This window comes from Gopherus evgoodei, chromosome 24 (assembly GCF_007399415.2).
Source record: "Gopherus evgoodei ecotype Sinaloan lineage chromosome 24, rGopEvg1_v1.p, whole genome shotgun sequence".
NCBI classification, from domain to species: Eukaryota; Metazoa; Chordata; order Testudines; family Testudinidae; genus Gopherus; species Gopherus evgoodei.
This window is the reverse complement of record NC_044345.1, coordinates 3,796,646-3,812,327: the sequence shown is the minus strand read 5'-3', so window position 1 is coordinate 3,812,327 and position 15,682 is coordinate 3,796,646. Positions and strand designations below refer to the sequence as shown.

The 15,682-nt window shown below is 54.7% G+C and overlaps 1 protein-coding gene across 12 annotated transcripts in view; it reads left to right on the top strand.

The window, feature by feature from the left end:
• The window catches only part of LOC115639271 (death-associated protein kinase 2-like), a 31,741-nt gene that overhangs the window by 1,215 nt on the left and 14,844 nt on the right, over positions 1 to 15,682 (top strand). For 4 of the 12 annotated variants that reach the window (XM_030541772.1, XM_030541771.1, XM_030541775.1 and 1 more), the window contains exons 1-2: positions 7,075 to 7,268; positions 11,555 to 11,638. The exons of 3 other annotated variants lie outside the window; for them this stretch is intronic. In XM_030541772.1, coding sequence (XP_030397632.1) covers positions 11,636 to 11,638 — 3 coding nt within the window. In that variant the 5' untranslated portion in view covers positions 7,075 to 7,268; positions 11,555 to 11,635. Of the gene's footprint in view, positions 1 to 7,074; positions 7,269 to 10,321; positions 10,522 to 11,554; positions 11,639 to 15,682 lie in introns of those variants that run through there. 5 more of the 12 variants (XM_030541774.1, XM_030541769.1, XM_030541767.1 and 2 more) reach the window with 4 other exon arrangements.

Genomic DNA, 15,682 nt, shown 5'->3' with positions numbered 1-15,682 from the left:
CTGTTTGTGCCCATCCATGGGCTGCTTTCCCTGCTTTTTGCTAGTTGGACAGGGAGACAGAGGAATGTCTGGATCAAAGGGCTGAGTTATCGCTTTCTCCACAGCTCCGATCGTTGTTGTCTGCCATCCCTCCTCATTTGGGCACCAAGATCGTTTGAAAGTGAGATTCTATATTTGGAACCTGGCTGGCTTCCTTTCGTCTTTATTGATTGCTGCAAATAATATTTATTTTGTGGCAGCTGCTTAGTGGAGAGGAGGCTGATTTCAGTAAACAGCCCCTGTGGGCAGCAGCCGGGAGTGCTGATGTATTTTTGGATCAGCTACCAGGAGGGGATTCTTGTCTCGGGGAGCAGATCGGTACCTGTCACTGGGATCAGTGGCAGATGCGACAGAAACCTCCTGAGCTTCTGCTTTGCTTGGTTGGGTCTGTTTGGAGCAGATAGCTTTGGTTGCTAGTGCTGTTGAGTTAATTCGCAATTCCCTGGCTTGACAGTGATGTGGGTTTTACACAGCTGAAAACAACCCAGCCCTGGGTGTTGACTGGTTTTAAATCCCATTTGAAGCCTTCTGGAAACCGATGTCTGTGTAGGTTATGGAGCCTTTTCTCTTGTAGGTTGCTGTTGTTACTGTTATGCCAGGATATGTTAATGACCATCAAGCAGGCCTTCGATCTAAGACAATCACAGAGCTGGTTAAAGCTAAGCAGCCTTCTTCCAGGCTAAAGGGAAGGAGTAAGTAAGCCCCCTTTTACACAGTGAGAGCTGGAAACAATAGAAGCCACCGCCCAAGGCAATGTGTGGCAAGGTCTGATCGAGATGCTAAATTGTGTGGGCTGAAGGGTTCCTTGACTGCAAAGGCTGGGGCAAGGTGAATAGTAGGCAAGCTGGGTGTGTGAACAGCAGACAGCAAGAGAAGCAATGTCGCGAGTGGTACTGGGAAAGAGCAGAGGCAGAGCTCTTTGGGCACAGAACGCACTGGAGAGGCAGGCGCGGGGATCACTGAACAAGGGAAATGGGGACTCTTTGTTCCTGCTGTGTTCAGGGGCACGAGACCTTGTGCTCACTCTTTGTAAATAAACAGGATTGCAGCAAAGAATATACCTGCCTCGTATCATTTGTTTCTGAATGACCCAGCGAGGCCCTGAATATCGTCTAGACACTCGGGCCAAAAGAGCAACAGAACCCTCTAATATGTGTCCAGTGGCTTCTGTGAAATGGGTCAGCCTCAGCCTGTCTTCCAGCAGACCAGGTGTCAACGTACATGGCACGTAACTGACCGGCTCTGGCTGGTGATCTTCGTGGGTCGCAGAGACCTAATTCCCCGTTAGCCCTTTGAGGGGATCCCAGCAAGGGCACAGCTGAGGAACGTTGACTGCCCGGCTGAAGACCTGGCCCTGCATGTTTTCAAAGTCTCCTGCTGCTCCAATGAGAGCTAAGAAGCTACGTAGTGGGCTTCCGGATAGCTGACCTGGCTCTGAAATTGCATCAAATCTGGATGCTTCCTATTTGGTGGACAGGACTGGGATTCTGTTCTTGGCCCTGCCACTGGCCCTCTGGATAACCATGGGCAAGTCACTTTGCCTCTCAGTTCCTCAGTTTTCCCATCTGGAAAATGGGGATAAAGATCATGCCTTCCTTTGGAAATCCCTTTTGTCTCTGCTGACAAAACGTGCCCGATGAGCAGTAGGTGGTCAGGATGATGTTGTTGTTCAATGTACTTTGCTCTGGACGGGTTGGAAGGTCTGTTTGTATTTTTTGATCCTGGGGAACAGCTGAACTATTTCAAGCTTAACCGAGGGTACGACTCAGGCTCTTAGCCACTCCGCATACCTCCCCTCCCTTCTGGCTGGTTCCCTAATGAAATTCCTTGGGATTATAATGGCCGCACCGCACGCCATCGGCAAGACACTCTCAGCCCAGGCAGTGAAAAAACTGCCAGCTCCCTCCCTCCTTCCCCCATCCTTTTGCAAGCATCACGAACCCACGGCAGTTATCTGGAGCTTGCCTCTGGACCATAAGAATGGCCAGCCTTGGTCGGAACAAAGGTCCATATAGTCCAGTGTCCTGTCTTCCAACAGTGCCAGATGCTTCAGAGGGAATTAATGGAACAGGACAATTAGCGAATGATCCATCTCCTGTTGTCCAGTCCCAGCTTCTGACAGTCAGAGGCTTAGGGCCACCCAGAGCATGGGGTTGCGTCCCTGACCGTCTCGTTCCTCAGTTTCCCTAAGGTTAGACTGGGGACAGTAACACTCCCCTAGCTCTGTCATTTAATTCATGCTCCGCTCGAGAGCAGGCTGGAGGTGCAGGGACAGAGCAGAGGCTGAGACGAATGAGGGTAGATATTTATTAGTAAAGGCAGCAGGGCTGTGCCATATTTGGTGATCTGGTTTCAAGGAGGGAGAGGAGGGTGAAACCCCTTTGGTTTTATGTTCAAAGATCCCTCTCCTGCCTCAGAAACAAGCCTGCTGAAAGTTCACATTCAAGTGATGCAGGTTTTCTTTGGCTATGGTCTCTGAGGCCCCATTCACGCTCTGAACCCCCCGGGAGTGTCATTAACCCCCTTTTATATAGGGGAAACTGAGGCCAGAGAGGGCAAGTGACTTGGCCAGGGTCAAACGGAGCCAGGAGTAGAACCCAGATATCCTGACTCCCAGTCCAGCTCTGCTCCCCTCCCTGAGCTGTGACTATAACCCAGAAGTCTGCCAGTCCCCTGCTCTAACCATTGGAGAACACACCTCTCCTCCCACAGTTGAGTTTAGGAAGCAGGATGCCTGGGTTCTGATCTATTGCCTAGCCATGTTGTCTCCCTTCTGGGCAGGACACCAACACCAGTCAGGGGCCAGTCAGGGAACTGGGCAGTGCCGCATGGCCTCTAACAGCTCCTAGCCCAGAGTCAGATAACTGGAGTATATTATCTGTATCCCCTGGCAGAGGGCTCAGCAGCCTGGCGCACTGTTGCCAAGATCTTCCCATCAAAGTTTCATCCCACTAAAGCACAAACAATGTCTGGAATTTAGCAACTGCAACATATTTTCATGTCAGTAAATATAGCCTAGAGCCACCTCCCCACCCCCTCAATCAAGGGACTGTCCATTGTATTCAGGCTTAAAGGAACAGTTTTGGAAAATCTGGATGTTCCCAGCAGCTCCTCTAATGCCCCTCAATGCCGATCCACAGCCTCCTGCTATCCCACCCTGGGCTCCCCTCCACTGCTCTGTCAATGCCCCTCGGTCCTGACTCCCAGCTGCTATTCCAGGCTTCTCCTGGCCATCCTGCGCCCCCACATTCCTGCACCCCCTGCTTTGGGAGAATCAGGTCCTAGGATCAAAGCTCTTCTCATTCTGTCATATCTGGATGCTCCTGCTAAGCCCACCTGCTGCAACAGGGCTGGTAGTGAAATCCCTGTGGCAGAATGAGCGTCTTCTCTTTGGTCTTTTGTTCCGCTCTGCACAGGGGCTGGGAGCCTGGGCTGGGGGATGCAGCTGATCAGAGAATGGAGGAACATGGCCCAGGGGCTGCAGGGGCCAGGCTGGGAGTCAGGCGACCTGTGGTCTGGTCCCAGCTCTGCCACTGTTCCACTGGGCAACCTTCGGCAAGTCCCTTCCCTGCTCTGTGCCTCGGTTTCCCCCATCTGGAAAAATGAGGCTAAACCTGATGGACCCCAAAAGGACTTGGTTAGTATTTGGGAAGCCCTGCGAGAGTCCCAGGGCAATGCAGCATTTCAGCTCCTGCTGCTGAAGCCTCTAGCACCTAGTCCTTTATCAGAGACCTGTTCCCCCTACCCCCCGTGTTTCTGGCATGTTTCCCCTCCCTGCACCCACAGATTCCCCTTTTCATCTCTCCTTCCTCTTCTTGAGTCATGGGGCCAGATCCTCAGCTAGTGCAAACAACGCAGCTCCTCAAGCCCTGATTCTGGTTTGCACTGGGACCCCTTTGCCCCTCTCTGGCAGAGCAACGTGGTCCTGAAGTAAGTATCGCTGGAATTCATGCCGCCAGCTGACAAATCAACGCACGGATGAGAATTGGGCCCTTTGATGTCAGTAGAGCGATGCTGATTTGCACCAGTTGTGGATCCGGGCCACTGTGTCCTTTTCACTTGAGATAAAACTGGCCATCAATCCTGCCTGCACCACAAGCCCTGTCTGGAGGAAAGGCCAGGGCTACGTTCTTAGCATTTAGCGGTTTGGCGCCTCCCGACAAGGGTCGTGTGCTACCCAGGATCTCGGGGCTTTTGCTCAGCTCCATGCCAGGGGAATTCTGCTGGCAATCAGCCAGGCATTGTTTTTTTCCTGTTGAGGGAAGACCCCACCCTTGAACAGGCAGCTGAACTACCTTGAACTTGCTGCTTACCCAGGGCCTTGTGTGTGCTCAGCAGGGCAGGAGTGTTTAGCAGCGTGGCCTAGGGGACAGAGTCCTCTAGGTGCTTCCGGAATAGAAACAATCGTTCTGGCCCAGGGTCGTACAGCAAATCAGGGGTTGGACCGGGGACAGAACCCAGGAATCCTCTGCTCTACCCACTAGCTCAGTGGTTCTCAAACTTTCGTACCGGTGACCCCTTTCACACAGCAAGCCTCTGAGTGCAACTCCCTCCCCCACCATGAAAAACACTTTTAAAAATATTTAACATCATTATAAAGGCTGGAGGCAAAGCAGGATTTGTGGTGGAGGCTGACACCTCGCAACCCCCCACATTATAACCTCATGACCCCCTGAAGGGTCCCAACCCTCCGTTTGAGGACCCCTGCTCTAGCTCATGCTGCCTCGTGCAGACAAGAGCCAGACCCAGCAGAATGGCAGGCGAAGGATACACTTTAAAAAAAATCATTCTCTATTTTCCTTTTGTATGTGAAATCTTTCCTCTTTTCTTTCGGAGCTCGGGAGGAACCAAGAACAGAGCCGGGGGAAAGTTGGGCCAAACGTGGTAAATAGTTTCGGCTGGGGTGGGGTGGGAAATGAGAAACGTCGAAACGGGATCATGTTGAGTCAGAAATTTACCTTCACCTGATTTAAAAAAACATTAAACCTATTTTTTTTTTAAAAAAACCCTCCTCTAAACTAAAAAAATACTTGTTTTGGGTGGTTGAAAACCAGGCTTTTCCGAATTGGCCACTGAACTGAAGACTTGTTGGTTCACCGGGCTCTGACCAAGCATCAGAAATGGTTGTCGGGGTGGTGAGATGGAGCCAGCCGCTCTAGTCTCTCGGAGCCTTTCGTAGTAACTTGATATTGGTTCTTTCTTGCCTTGTTCCCCTGACTCTCAGATAAGCACCCTAGACTGAATGTGTGTTGCTCGGTGCAGAACAGGGCAGTCCACACTAACAACCTGCTGCAATTCCTGGCTGGGTCAGTAGGGGGTGTGAATGCCGGAGGGGGTATTACAGGCAGTGGAGAAACCAGAGCTGGCTGCATTAGGGTTACTCCAAATTGCACTAATCTAACCTCAAGCCGGCCTTGCAGCCCCGCCTCACCACCCCAGCGAGAGAGCCAGGCAGGGGAAGGGGGAGCAGGAACTGGGTACTAGAGAATACAGAAGTCCTGCCGGTGGCCTCCAGCCCTCGGAAGGGGAAGTGAGCAAGGAGGCCTGGGCGGGGGGAGCTGTGCTGGGAGGTGTGTAGAGAAAGCCAAGGCTCCCGGGCCTGGCCTGCGTCTCACCCCTGCCTCTGAGAGAGGGCCCTAAATTGGTGTCCAAATGCCCCATGCGTAACATAGACCTCAGCCTAAGCATCCTGCCCCTCGAACTCAGCTCTCCCTGCAGGACCTACTCTGTCCCTGACCCGAGTTCCCTCTCCCTTCATCTGCCCCAGCCTTTCTCCTATCCCAAGGGGCTCCCCACTCCCCAGCAGCTTTGGACAGGATCCTGATCAATGCAGCGCTCCTGCCTCTTGTCCACCCCTCCCCCCCGCAAAGTGAGGGCCTCTCTCCATAGGGGGCTGGCAGCCAGGAGGCCAGACGGCTGCCCCATGGATCCCAAAGCACCTGTGTTTGTCTCGATGCCTTGTGAAGGGTTGATCCCAGGAGTGTGAGGGATGTTGTTGAGAAGGAGAGTTGGAGTGGTGGGGTCATGTTGTGTAGGAGGAGCAGATTGGGGTCCAGAGAGGAGTTTTGGGGTCTCCTGCTCTTTTTGTCTCCCCCCCATTGGTTGAATAGCTGGGCCATGATCCAGCATTGGGGCTCCCTGCCCTGTTGGGACCAGTTCCTGGAGAGGGCAGAGGATCGGAGACTGTCACCGGCTCTGCAGTGGTCCTAGGAGAGGGGTCTGCTTTGTAGCTTGGGGAGGGGGGAAGAATCTTAAGGGCTCTTCCTGCCCCAGTCCAGCACCTCTCCGCCCAGATTTAACCCTAACTTCACTCTCCCCTCCCCCCAACTGGTGCTAGGTGCAGTACAAACACAGAACAGACAAGTAGCTTCCAGGCTGAGCCCTCCTTGGGTGCGCCGTGCTTGGAAGTGCGGGTGGGGAGGATCTGAGAGTCATTCCTGCTTCTGGCCCTAGGATGCTCTAGGGGAGAGGCAATGGGGACTAGTGGCTAGGCCCCCTCCCCTCCGTGACCCTCAGGAGAGATGGAGTGACCTGACCTTGGGCCTGTCCCTTCCCCTGAATTCACCCCTCCCATGTGTTCTCTGTCTGTCTCACCTGGAAGCTCTTGGGGGGCCAGGAGTGCATCACCTCATCTGTCTGTACAGCCCCAAGCACAGCAGGGCTGCCGTGGCGAGGGGGAGGGAGGTGTCTCTGGTTTCTATTGCACTAGGACTGGAACCTGCCCAGCACCAGCCCTTCCCTCCAGCCCAGCCGTTCTGGGCAGATCAGCTGCCTCATTGATCCTATATTAAAAACTTACACTCCCAGTGGCTGGCCGGGGTGTGAGCTCCCCCAGAAGTTTGTGTGTGTGTGTGTGGAGGGTCCCTCGGGCTCAGGCCGGGGGGGAGGGGTCCTGTCCTTGTGCCGAGAGGGCTAGCCAGCCAGGACCCCCTTCCCCGGACAGGATTTTCACGCTCCAGCCTGGGAGTGACAATTTTCAGAGGATCCCTCGCTGCGGCTCCACCTCCCTCTTTGGGACTTCCCCCCCCACCCGCCCCCAGGCGTTAGGTGAGCGGCAGCCTCGGGCTGCAGGTGCACTGGGAGCCGGGGCGAGAGGGGGCAGGCAGCCAACACCCCCACCCCCTTGCAGGAGTTTTGCGCTTCGCTGCGTGGCGAGCACTTTCTCCAGGCTCCCTGCCGGGTCACGGCATGGCTTTAAGGGGGCCCCAGCGGGATCCTGCCCCGGACAGGTGAGTGGGGGCCCAGGGCCTGGTGGGACAGGGGAGGGGGTCCTGGCTTTGGAGCAGCCAGGATGGGGGTCCTGCAAATGTCTGTGTGTCCGTCCGACCCAGCCCCGGGCGCGCAAAGGGGCGGGGGTGTGTGTGGGTCGGTTGCAACCGTAGCCCGTGTTGCATAACTGTGTGTGTGTGTGTGTAGGTGCTATGAGCCATGGACACGAACTGCAAACCCTGCCTAGGATGGAAACCGCCTCCAGCCAGGGGGGTGGCAGCTCCCCCCTGCCCCCCTAGTTCCAGCAGCTGTGTAAGTGTGTGTGTTGTGTAGCGCTGCTGGGGTGTGTGCTGTACAGTGGTAGGGGTGTGTGTGCCAGGAAGGGGTTTGCACATAGACAGGATTGTAGTACTGTGTGTTGGAGTGTGGTGTGCATGATGCGGAAGGGGTGGCTGTGAGATCTTTGCAGCGTTGTGTGTATAATGCGGAAGGGGTTTGTGGTGTTGTGTCGATAGAATTGGCCGGGTTGGGTGCAGGCTGAGAAGCGGGTTGCATATTCTTTATGGTGTTGTGTGTCTGCTGGGAAAGGGATGTGTTGTGTCTATAGAATTTGCAGTGGTGCACACACTGTAGGGAGAGGTGTGTATTGTGTACTGGGAGCATTGTGTGTAGGCTGGGGAAGGGGTGTGTGTGTGTAACCTTTGCCACTTGTGGGTATGCTGAGGAAGGGTGTGTGTTGTGTCTATAGAATTTGCAGAGGTGTGGGTGCCTGCTGGGATATATAATCTGTGGTGGTGTGTGTTGTGTGTATATAGAACTTGCAGTGGTGGGCACATCATAGGGAGGGATGTGTGGTGTGTACTGGAAGCATTGTGTGTATGCTGGGGAAGGGGTGTGTGTTGCGTATATAGAACTTGCAGGTGGGTGTGTGCTAGGAAATGGGGGTTGTATGTTACTCTGTGCTCTTGTGCACAGGGAGCGTTGTGTGTCGCTGGGGAAAGTTGTGTCTCTAATCTTTGCAGCGGCCTGGAGATACAGGGGAAGGAGGAGCGTGTGTTGCACAGGGGAACACACAGAGGTGGGGTGGCTTGGGGAAGTGTTTGTCTAGATCAGCGCTGGGCTGTGTGTGATCTAGTGATACGGCGTGAGTGTGGGTGTGTTACGGAGGTGACGGGAATGGGGGGATGACGACAGAGGGTTCCCCAATTAGCTCAAATCCATTGATCCAAGACCCTGTCACCCCCCAACCACAGCGCCTGCTCTCCTACAGGTTCCCCATGCAGATGTATCCCTGCTTGGCATCTTCCCGCTGAAGCACCATCCTGTGCTGTTCCCACCCGCAGTGCTCGGGTACAGGGCAGTTGCACATGGTCCCATAAGGCAGGAAGCTCAGCTCCGAGCAGGGCTCCAGGGAGCAGGGTACCACCCCTTGGAGTGGTGATATAATTGATCCCAGGGCATCTGTTGTGCCCAGATTGTTGGTCGAGGCACCTCCCCGGTGCAAGGACGGAGCAGGGCTGGGAGGCACAGCAGAGCAGAGGAAGGATGGCCTAGTGGTTAGTGGGGGGGGGGGGCTGGGGTTTTCATATTAGAGGGTCAATTCCCAGCTCTGCCACAGGCTCTGTGTTCGACCTTGGACATATCACTTAGCTTCTCAGTTTCCCCAGCTGTACCATGGAGCTAGTGACATGGCCCTGCCTCACCGCAGTGCTGGGGGGATAGATACAGATTGTGAGGACAGATATTGGGGACGGGGGGGGGCAGAGCTAGGATGAGAGGAGGCATAGAGCTGACTGGGGGATCAGTTTTTGTGTTCTCAAGAAAAAATGAGACGAAAACAGAAAAGGTTTTGCCATCTACATTGGGGGGTTGGCTGGTCTGTTTTTTGTTTTGTCAAAAATGGAGCAAATGTTGTGAGGGAAAAAACCCTATAAAATTTCACCCCATAACACAAAATTTTTGTGGGTTTGGCTGGAAATTGTGTTGGTTTTTCAACTGCCCCCCTCCCCCATGTCATCAAAGATGCATGTTTCCTGGAGTCCTGTTTGGAGACCCAAAACCAGGTTTCATTGAGGTGGGGAAATTGTTTCCAATGAAAAACTCTCCCTGTCACAGCTATCGTTGTCCTTGGGCCCAGTGTCTGCATGTGGGGTCGGGGCTTTGGGATCTGTGCACTCAGGCCACTCGGACGTTCTGCCTAGCCTTGTATCCCTTCTCTAGAAGTGAGTGGGTGCGCTAGGGGCAGGTGTAACTCTCTGCAGACGGCGTGCGATTGTGCGGTGCTGTGTTGTAAGAATAGAGATTTCTTCCTGACCGCCCCCGGTGGCTTGTGCCCTGAAGCATCTGTATTGTTGCTATCTGGTGTTTCTTTTCAATATGAAACAAACCTCTGCTGGGCTGTCCTTTTATAATTCTGCTTGCAGTGATCCAGAGGGCTGGCTTCTTGGTGTCTGTCACTTTTCACTGTGACCTCAGAGAGAGTCCATCTGGACCCCAGGGGCAACAGTGCTGGGGGAACTAATTTTGTTTTGCAGTGTAGATTGGCTCTTGTCATGTCTTATAAATTGCATTAAGACTTTAGACTTCTCCCCCACCCACCCCCGTGCCAGGCTGAGACCTCTGTTTTATGCTGCAAGGTCAGTCTTTGTTCCAAGTCCTCTGGCACGGCTGGGTTTGTAACATGCAGATGCAGGCATAGCTACCCAGCTACTTGGTGCCTGGAGCCATCCATCACTGTGTGGTCACCCCATCTCACTGGTGAACTTTCCTGCAGCCTCTAGAGCAATTACCAGTCTAAAATAACTTGGGCACTTTTGAATGTTGCTTAGGAAGTGGAGGCAAGGACAAAACTGAGGCTGCCTGTGGGTCATGCACTGGGCTGGACTCAGGAGGCCTGGGCTTTACCCCAGCTCTGCCACTGGTCTGTTGGGTGACTAGTCGCGTGCTCTCTCTGTGCCTCAGTTTCCCCATCTATAAACTGGGGATAATCCATGTCATTTGTAAAGTGCTGAGAGATCTGCTGATGAGGAGTGCTGCATAAGAGCTGGGTATTATGAGATTGTTCTTTGACCAGGCTCCTAGACAGCATTTGGGCGAGTCTCCATGGGAGAAACCTGACCCTGCCTTTCCCCAGAGAGGAAGCAGGCTGATGCCAATTAAGCAGGGGCTGTGGAGCAGCCAAACGTGTCACCCTCTGGGAGCGCTCGCGCAGCTGTGTCTGAGAGCTGAGGGGACTGGCACTACACAACAGAGACGCTGATCGGCCAGCACAGGGTAGCACCTTTTGTTCTTGCATCTGTCCTGTCTCTGAATGTGGTCATCTCAGAACTGTTTAGCTAAGCAGGTGTTGGCTGGTCAGTTCATGGGTGGGAGATGTCTGTGAGTGTCACCACGTGGTATATGTGCCTTCTCCCCTCTGAATCAGTGCTAGGGGGTGCTGTGGAGTGGGGTGGGTGACCCCTCCGAACAACTATTGAGCTTTCTGCCCTCTGCTGGATGGCTGCTGAATTGCTCAGCGGAGTGTCATAAGCACTAGACAGCTAGCAGGGATCCTCCTTTAGTGCAGTGGGCCATGCTTTTGGATCAGGAGGATCCAAGTTCTGTTCCCAGCATTACCCGGAAGCTCTGGTGGACAACAGTGGGTGGGATCGCATATATGACAGATGCAGTGATCATTTCCCCCATAGATCATTGGGGTCTTTTGTCCATTATTCTTCCCTACCTATCCGCTGAAGTAGATTTAAGAGGCAGATGCTGCTGTTGGTGATGCTGATAAGGCCTGAACTTATCAGACCCAGAAGAACAATGAGACTCGAACGTTTTCATTTCGCACTGTGTGGGCAGTGCCGGTCAGTTTCGCTTCCTCTAGTCATTTTCACTTTCTGGATTGGTGATTGCTAGCCACAAAGCACTTGTGTTCCAGGCAGGGCCGCACGGGGTGGGAAGTGGGGCAATTTGCCCCTGGTCCCGCAGGGGGCCTGTGAGCCCTGGCTTGGCGGCGGTCTGGGTCTTTGGTGGCATTTTGGTGGCGGGGGACCCTTCGCTGCTGCTGAAGATGCAGAGCGACTGAAGGGCCCCCCACCACCGAAATGCTACCGAAGACCCGGACTGCCACTGGGTGAGTACAAGCGCCGCAGCGCCCCCACTTTTCCCCAGGCCCCCTGAATCCTCTGGGTGGCCCTGGTTCCAGGGTTAAGAGAACCATAGCATTTTGATATCATGTGCTTTTTTTCTGGTGGTGGTATGGGGGAGGGCTCTCCTTCGGGAACCCCTTGCTCAAACATTTGGGCCACTGCTCTTTCTCCAGGCCCCTGTGAGGTACAGTGATGTTGAGGACCATGCAAGTCAGCGTGGGAATTTAAGAGCACTTATTAAAACTGGCAGTTAAATGGTAAGTGATTCTCAGCCTTACCTACAGCAGAGTCGCTCCTCCGCTACTGTCCAGAGGGTTTTCGCTTCTTGTGTCCGAACACTTTTGCGTAGCTGGGCCCAGGTTTGGGTAGGAGACCTGGCGGGCGAGCGGCGTCTGGTGCCAAACAGTTTATGCATCTAGGCTGAGGGTTGGATAGAACCTGCCCTTCCTTATGGTGGTTTAACCTCAGTTAATTTCAGGGGAGCTAATCCTGCTTTACCCCAGTAGAAGAAGGAGGAGGCTCCGAAGTGCCTGGGGTTGCTGAACAAGCAGTTGAACTGCTGCAGGGGGCAGATAATACTCCGCTCTGTATAGCGGCTTTGTTTGCATAGCTCTCCAGAGCACCAAGCTGGTCTTGGCACCCTGTTCTCCAGAGGGGGGGAAACAAGGCACGGAGATGGCAAGTGACTTGCTTGAGGTCACCCAGGAGGTCAGTGTTGGAGGTGGTAATAGAACCCCACTCTCCTGAATCCTAGCCCATTGTCTGCTTCACTGGACAGCAGCAGATGATAAAAGCCGCAAGGGCTGCTACTGAAGGCCTGGTCTATGCTAGGAAATTAAGTGGGCTTAACTATGTTGTGAAAAATCCACGCCCCCAAGCGGTGCAGTCAAACGGAATTCTTCAGCCGCCCCACCTCCTGCCCATGTGGGTAGCATCTAGACTGAAGCTCTGCAGCATTTCAAATGTAGACAAGCCGTAACTCCCTGTCTGGCTCTGTAGCCACTAGCCTGTGCTGCTGGATGAAGGGGAGGGAACCCTAGGGTTTGCTTGGTGGTGTTTCATTGCCCCCATCCCCTGGGGCTGGGGGAAGAGTCCCATAGCTGCCTGACTCAGCTGTGGGGCTGTCTGCCGACTGTGGTTCCCTGGCCCGTGATCAGGGCCTGGGAAACACAGACACAGCCGAGGTGTCTGGAGAAGCTTAACGAGGCGCTGGGAGGGTTTTGTCACCAGTGTCAATGGAGTGAGGGCTGGGTATGGGGCCCACAGGGCTCAGCTGTGTTGCTGACACACCGGATTTATGGGCCTGTCACCTGAGCTTCCAAGCCCTGTTAACGTCAGTGAGGGCTTGTCTACATCAGAAAGTTGCAGCGCTGGTGAGGGAGTTACAGCGCTGCAACTTTGAAGGTGTCCACATCTGCAGGGCACCACCAGCGCTGCAACTCCCTGTTTGCAGCGCTGGCCGTACTCCCGTTTTGTCTCGGGTGTAGAGGATCCAGCGCTGGTGATCCAGCGCTGGTAATCCAATGTAGACACTTACCAGCGCTTTTCTTGACCTCCGTGGAAGGAGGAAGCCTCTGGTAATCAAGCTGGTCTCCTTTCCCGGTTTGCTCTCTCGTTCCCGGAACCCCGAGCAAGCAGGTCTCCTTCCCTGCGGTTTGCTGGGTGGCTCCGGGAACGCGAGAGCAAACCGCGGCGAAGCTGGTCTCCTTTCCCGGTTTGCTCTCTCGTTCCCGGAACCCCGAACAAGCAGGTCTCCTTCCCTGCGGTTTGCTGGGTGGCTCCGGGAACGCGAGAGCAAACCGCGGCGAAGCTGGTCTCCTTTCCCGGTTTGCTCTCTCGTTCCCGGAACCCCGAGCAAGCAGGTCTCCTTCCCTGCGGTTTGCAGGGTGGTTCGGGGAACGCGAGAGCAAACCGCGGCGAAGCTGGTCTCCTTTCCCGGTTTGCTCTCTCGTTCCCGGAACCCCGAACAAGCAGGTCTCCTTCCCTGCGGTTTGCTGGGTGGCTCCGGGAACGCGAGAGCAAACCGCGGCGAAGCTGGTCTCCTTTCCCGGTTTGCTTTCGCGTTCCCGGAACCCCCCTTGAAGCCGCCCAACAGCGCTGCAGTGTGGCCACATCTAACACCACTTGCAGCGCTGGTTGCTGTAAGTGTGGCCACTCTGCAGCGCTGGCCCTATACAGCTGTACTAACACAGCTGTAACAACCAGCGCTGCAAAATTGTAGATGTAGACATGGCCTGAGTTTAGCTTCACAACCCCTCTGTAGGGTGGAACATTGTTACCCCACCCTTACAGAGATGGGGAAACTGAGCCAGGAGGGAAAGGGACTTCCCCCAGACTGTCACTAATAGAGTTTGGAATAAAACCTAGGAGTCCTGACTCACAGCCTTCCCCTGCCCCTGTCTCTAACCACTAGACCCCACTCCCCTTCAGAGCTGGGAATGGAACCCAGGAGTCCTATCTGTTGCCTTAGGCACTTGGCCATCCAGAGAGGAAGATTGGCAATCAGCTGGTTTGAGGTCACAATGCCAGGAGGTAGCAGGTCATGTGGGAAAGGTGCCTGAGTGGCCTGGATGTGGGGGCTGTAATTAGCATGTGTGGTATGGGGGTGGGGGGTGGCAGGGCATATAGCGTTGTGATCTCTGGGGCACAGGCAAACAGGCCGTCATCTGTTTCCTCCCAAATGTGCCTGGTTCCCTGTGTCTGTCCTATCTCCCTGGCTCTGGGATTCAGGATGCATTAGGAGCGGGATCCTCTGGCAGGCCCCACTGAGGGGTGGAGCTTGGATACTTGGCAGCCCTGGTGTCTGGTGTTCGGTTTCAGTTTATTGTCCAGCTGAGCTGGGAGATATTTGAAACCTGCTGGCTTGTAATTTCAAGGGAGGAAATCTAATTAAAAATCAATCCGGAGATGCTGGCTTGTCCGGTTTCCAAACATCATCCCTCCCCACCACCCCCGACCCTCCCCCAGCAGGAGCGGTGATTCACATCACCGGGGGCCTTGGGGCTTCACCAGAGAGGGTTTCAAAACAAAACTGTAATTGCTGTCGCCAAAACTGCACAGGGGATGACTTCTCTGGGATCAGTGCTGCAGGCACCCCAGGCAGTGGGCGAGCCGGGGGAATTACAGCCCGGGGTTGGGGTGGGGATTAAAGGCTTTGTGCTCTCTGTATTCTCAGGCTGTGTGGGCCCTTCCCAGCTCTTGGGGCCATTTAGCGCAGCCCTGGGATTGCTCTAGCTTATGCCCTGCCCTCTAGGGGCCCTGGGAAGCAGAGGATACCCATAGTGCAGTGCACTGGGGCTGGGAGCAGGATCCTTCAGCCAGCTCCATGCCGCCTGGGGAGCCCCTGCACAAGAGGATTCTCAGGACCCCTTCTGCTGCCAGAGCGGCCTGGCCAGAGCCTTGGTGAAACTGAGGCTCAGGCCCTGTAGCGATGAAGGCCCTGATCCTGCAAGCTGATCCGCAAAGCCCCATTGGTGTCATTTGGGCCTTTGTCCAGGCCGCATGGACCAACTCAGGGCCAAAAAGTGGCTGTGTGCTTCCCCCTCCCCCCGCCCGATGAACATTAGCAGCTCCGACACACCTCGGGCTGATTCCTTCCCCTCTGTCAGCACCCCCATTCGGCCAGGCCCCTCCAGCAGCTTCACTGGGCCTTCAGGCTGCTGACCTTCCCCTCCAGGAAGTTGGAAAAGGGGCTTTAATGCATCTGATGCTCTGGCCCCACTGACCTCCGGGCAGCAATAAATCAGAGAAGTGGTCCCATTGGAAGATCTGAGGGTGAAGAGGGGGAGCTGCCCCCCCCTTGGGATTTTAATTCCTTCTCCCCCGCTGACCATAACGCTGTAAATCCTTCAGCAGCTCAGCTGTGACCCGGCAGAGTAATCTCCCTTGTAATCGCTCTCCAGGGTCTCCCTGGGCTTTGCTTTCTGGCTGCCTTGTTGTGCCTCGAGTCTGTCTCGTCTCGGCTTCTAATTTCGTTTCATGCGGGCGTTCTTCTGCATCCCTGCGGTCGGGCCCCTTCCGTAGCCCGGGGGGCTGGAGAGGAGCAGGGGGAGCGAAGGGTTAAAGGGCACCCGGCCCTCCGGATTGGGAGTGAAGGTCACAGGTGAAATGAGTTTCTGTGGAGACATGGACCCAGGCAGGAGCTTATTTGGTGGCCTGTTTTCAGGGCTGGGTCAGGATTGAGGGGCATCAGCAGAGGTGTGTGTGTGTGTGTGTGTGTGTGTGTGTGTGTGTGTGTGTGTGTGTGTGTGTGTGTGTGTGTGTTCAGGGCTTGGATAGAAGGGGGGGTTAAGGGGCGTTAG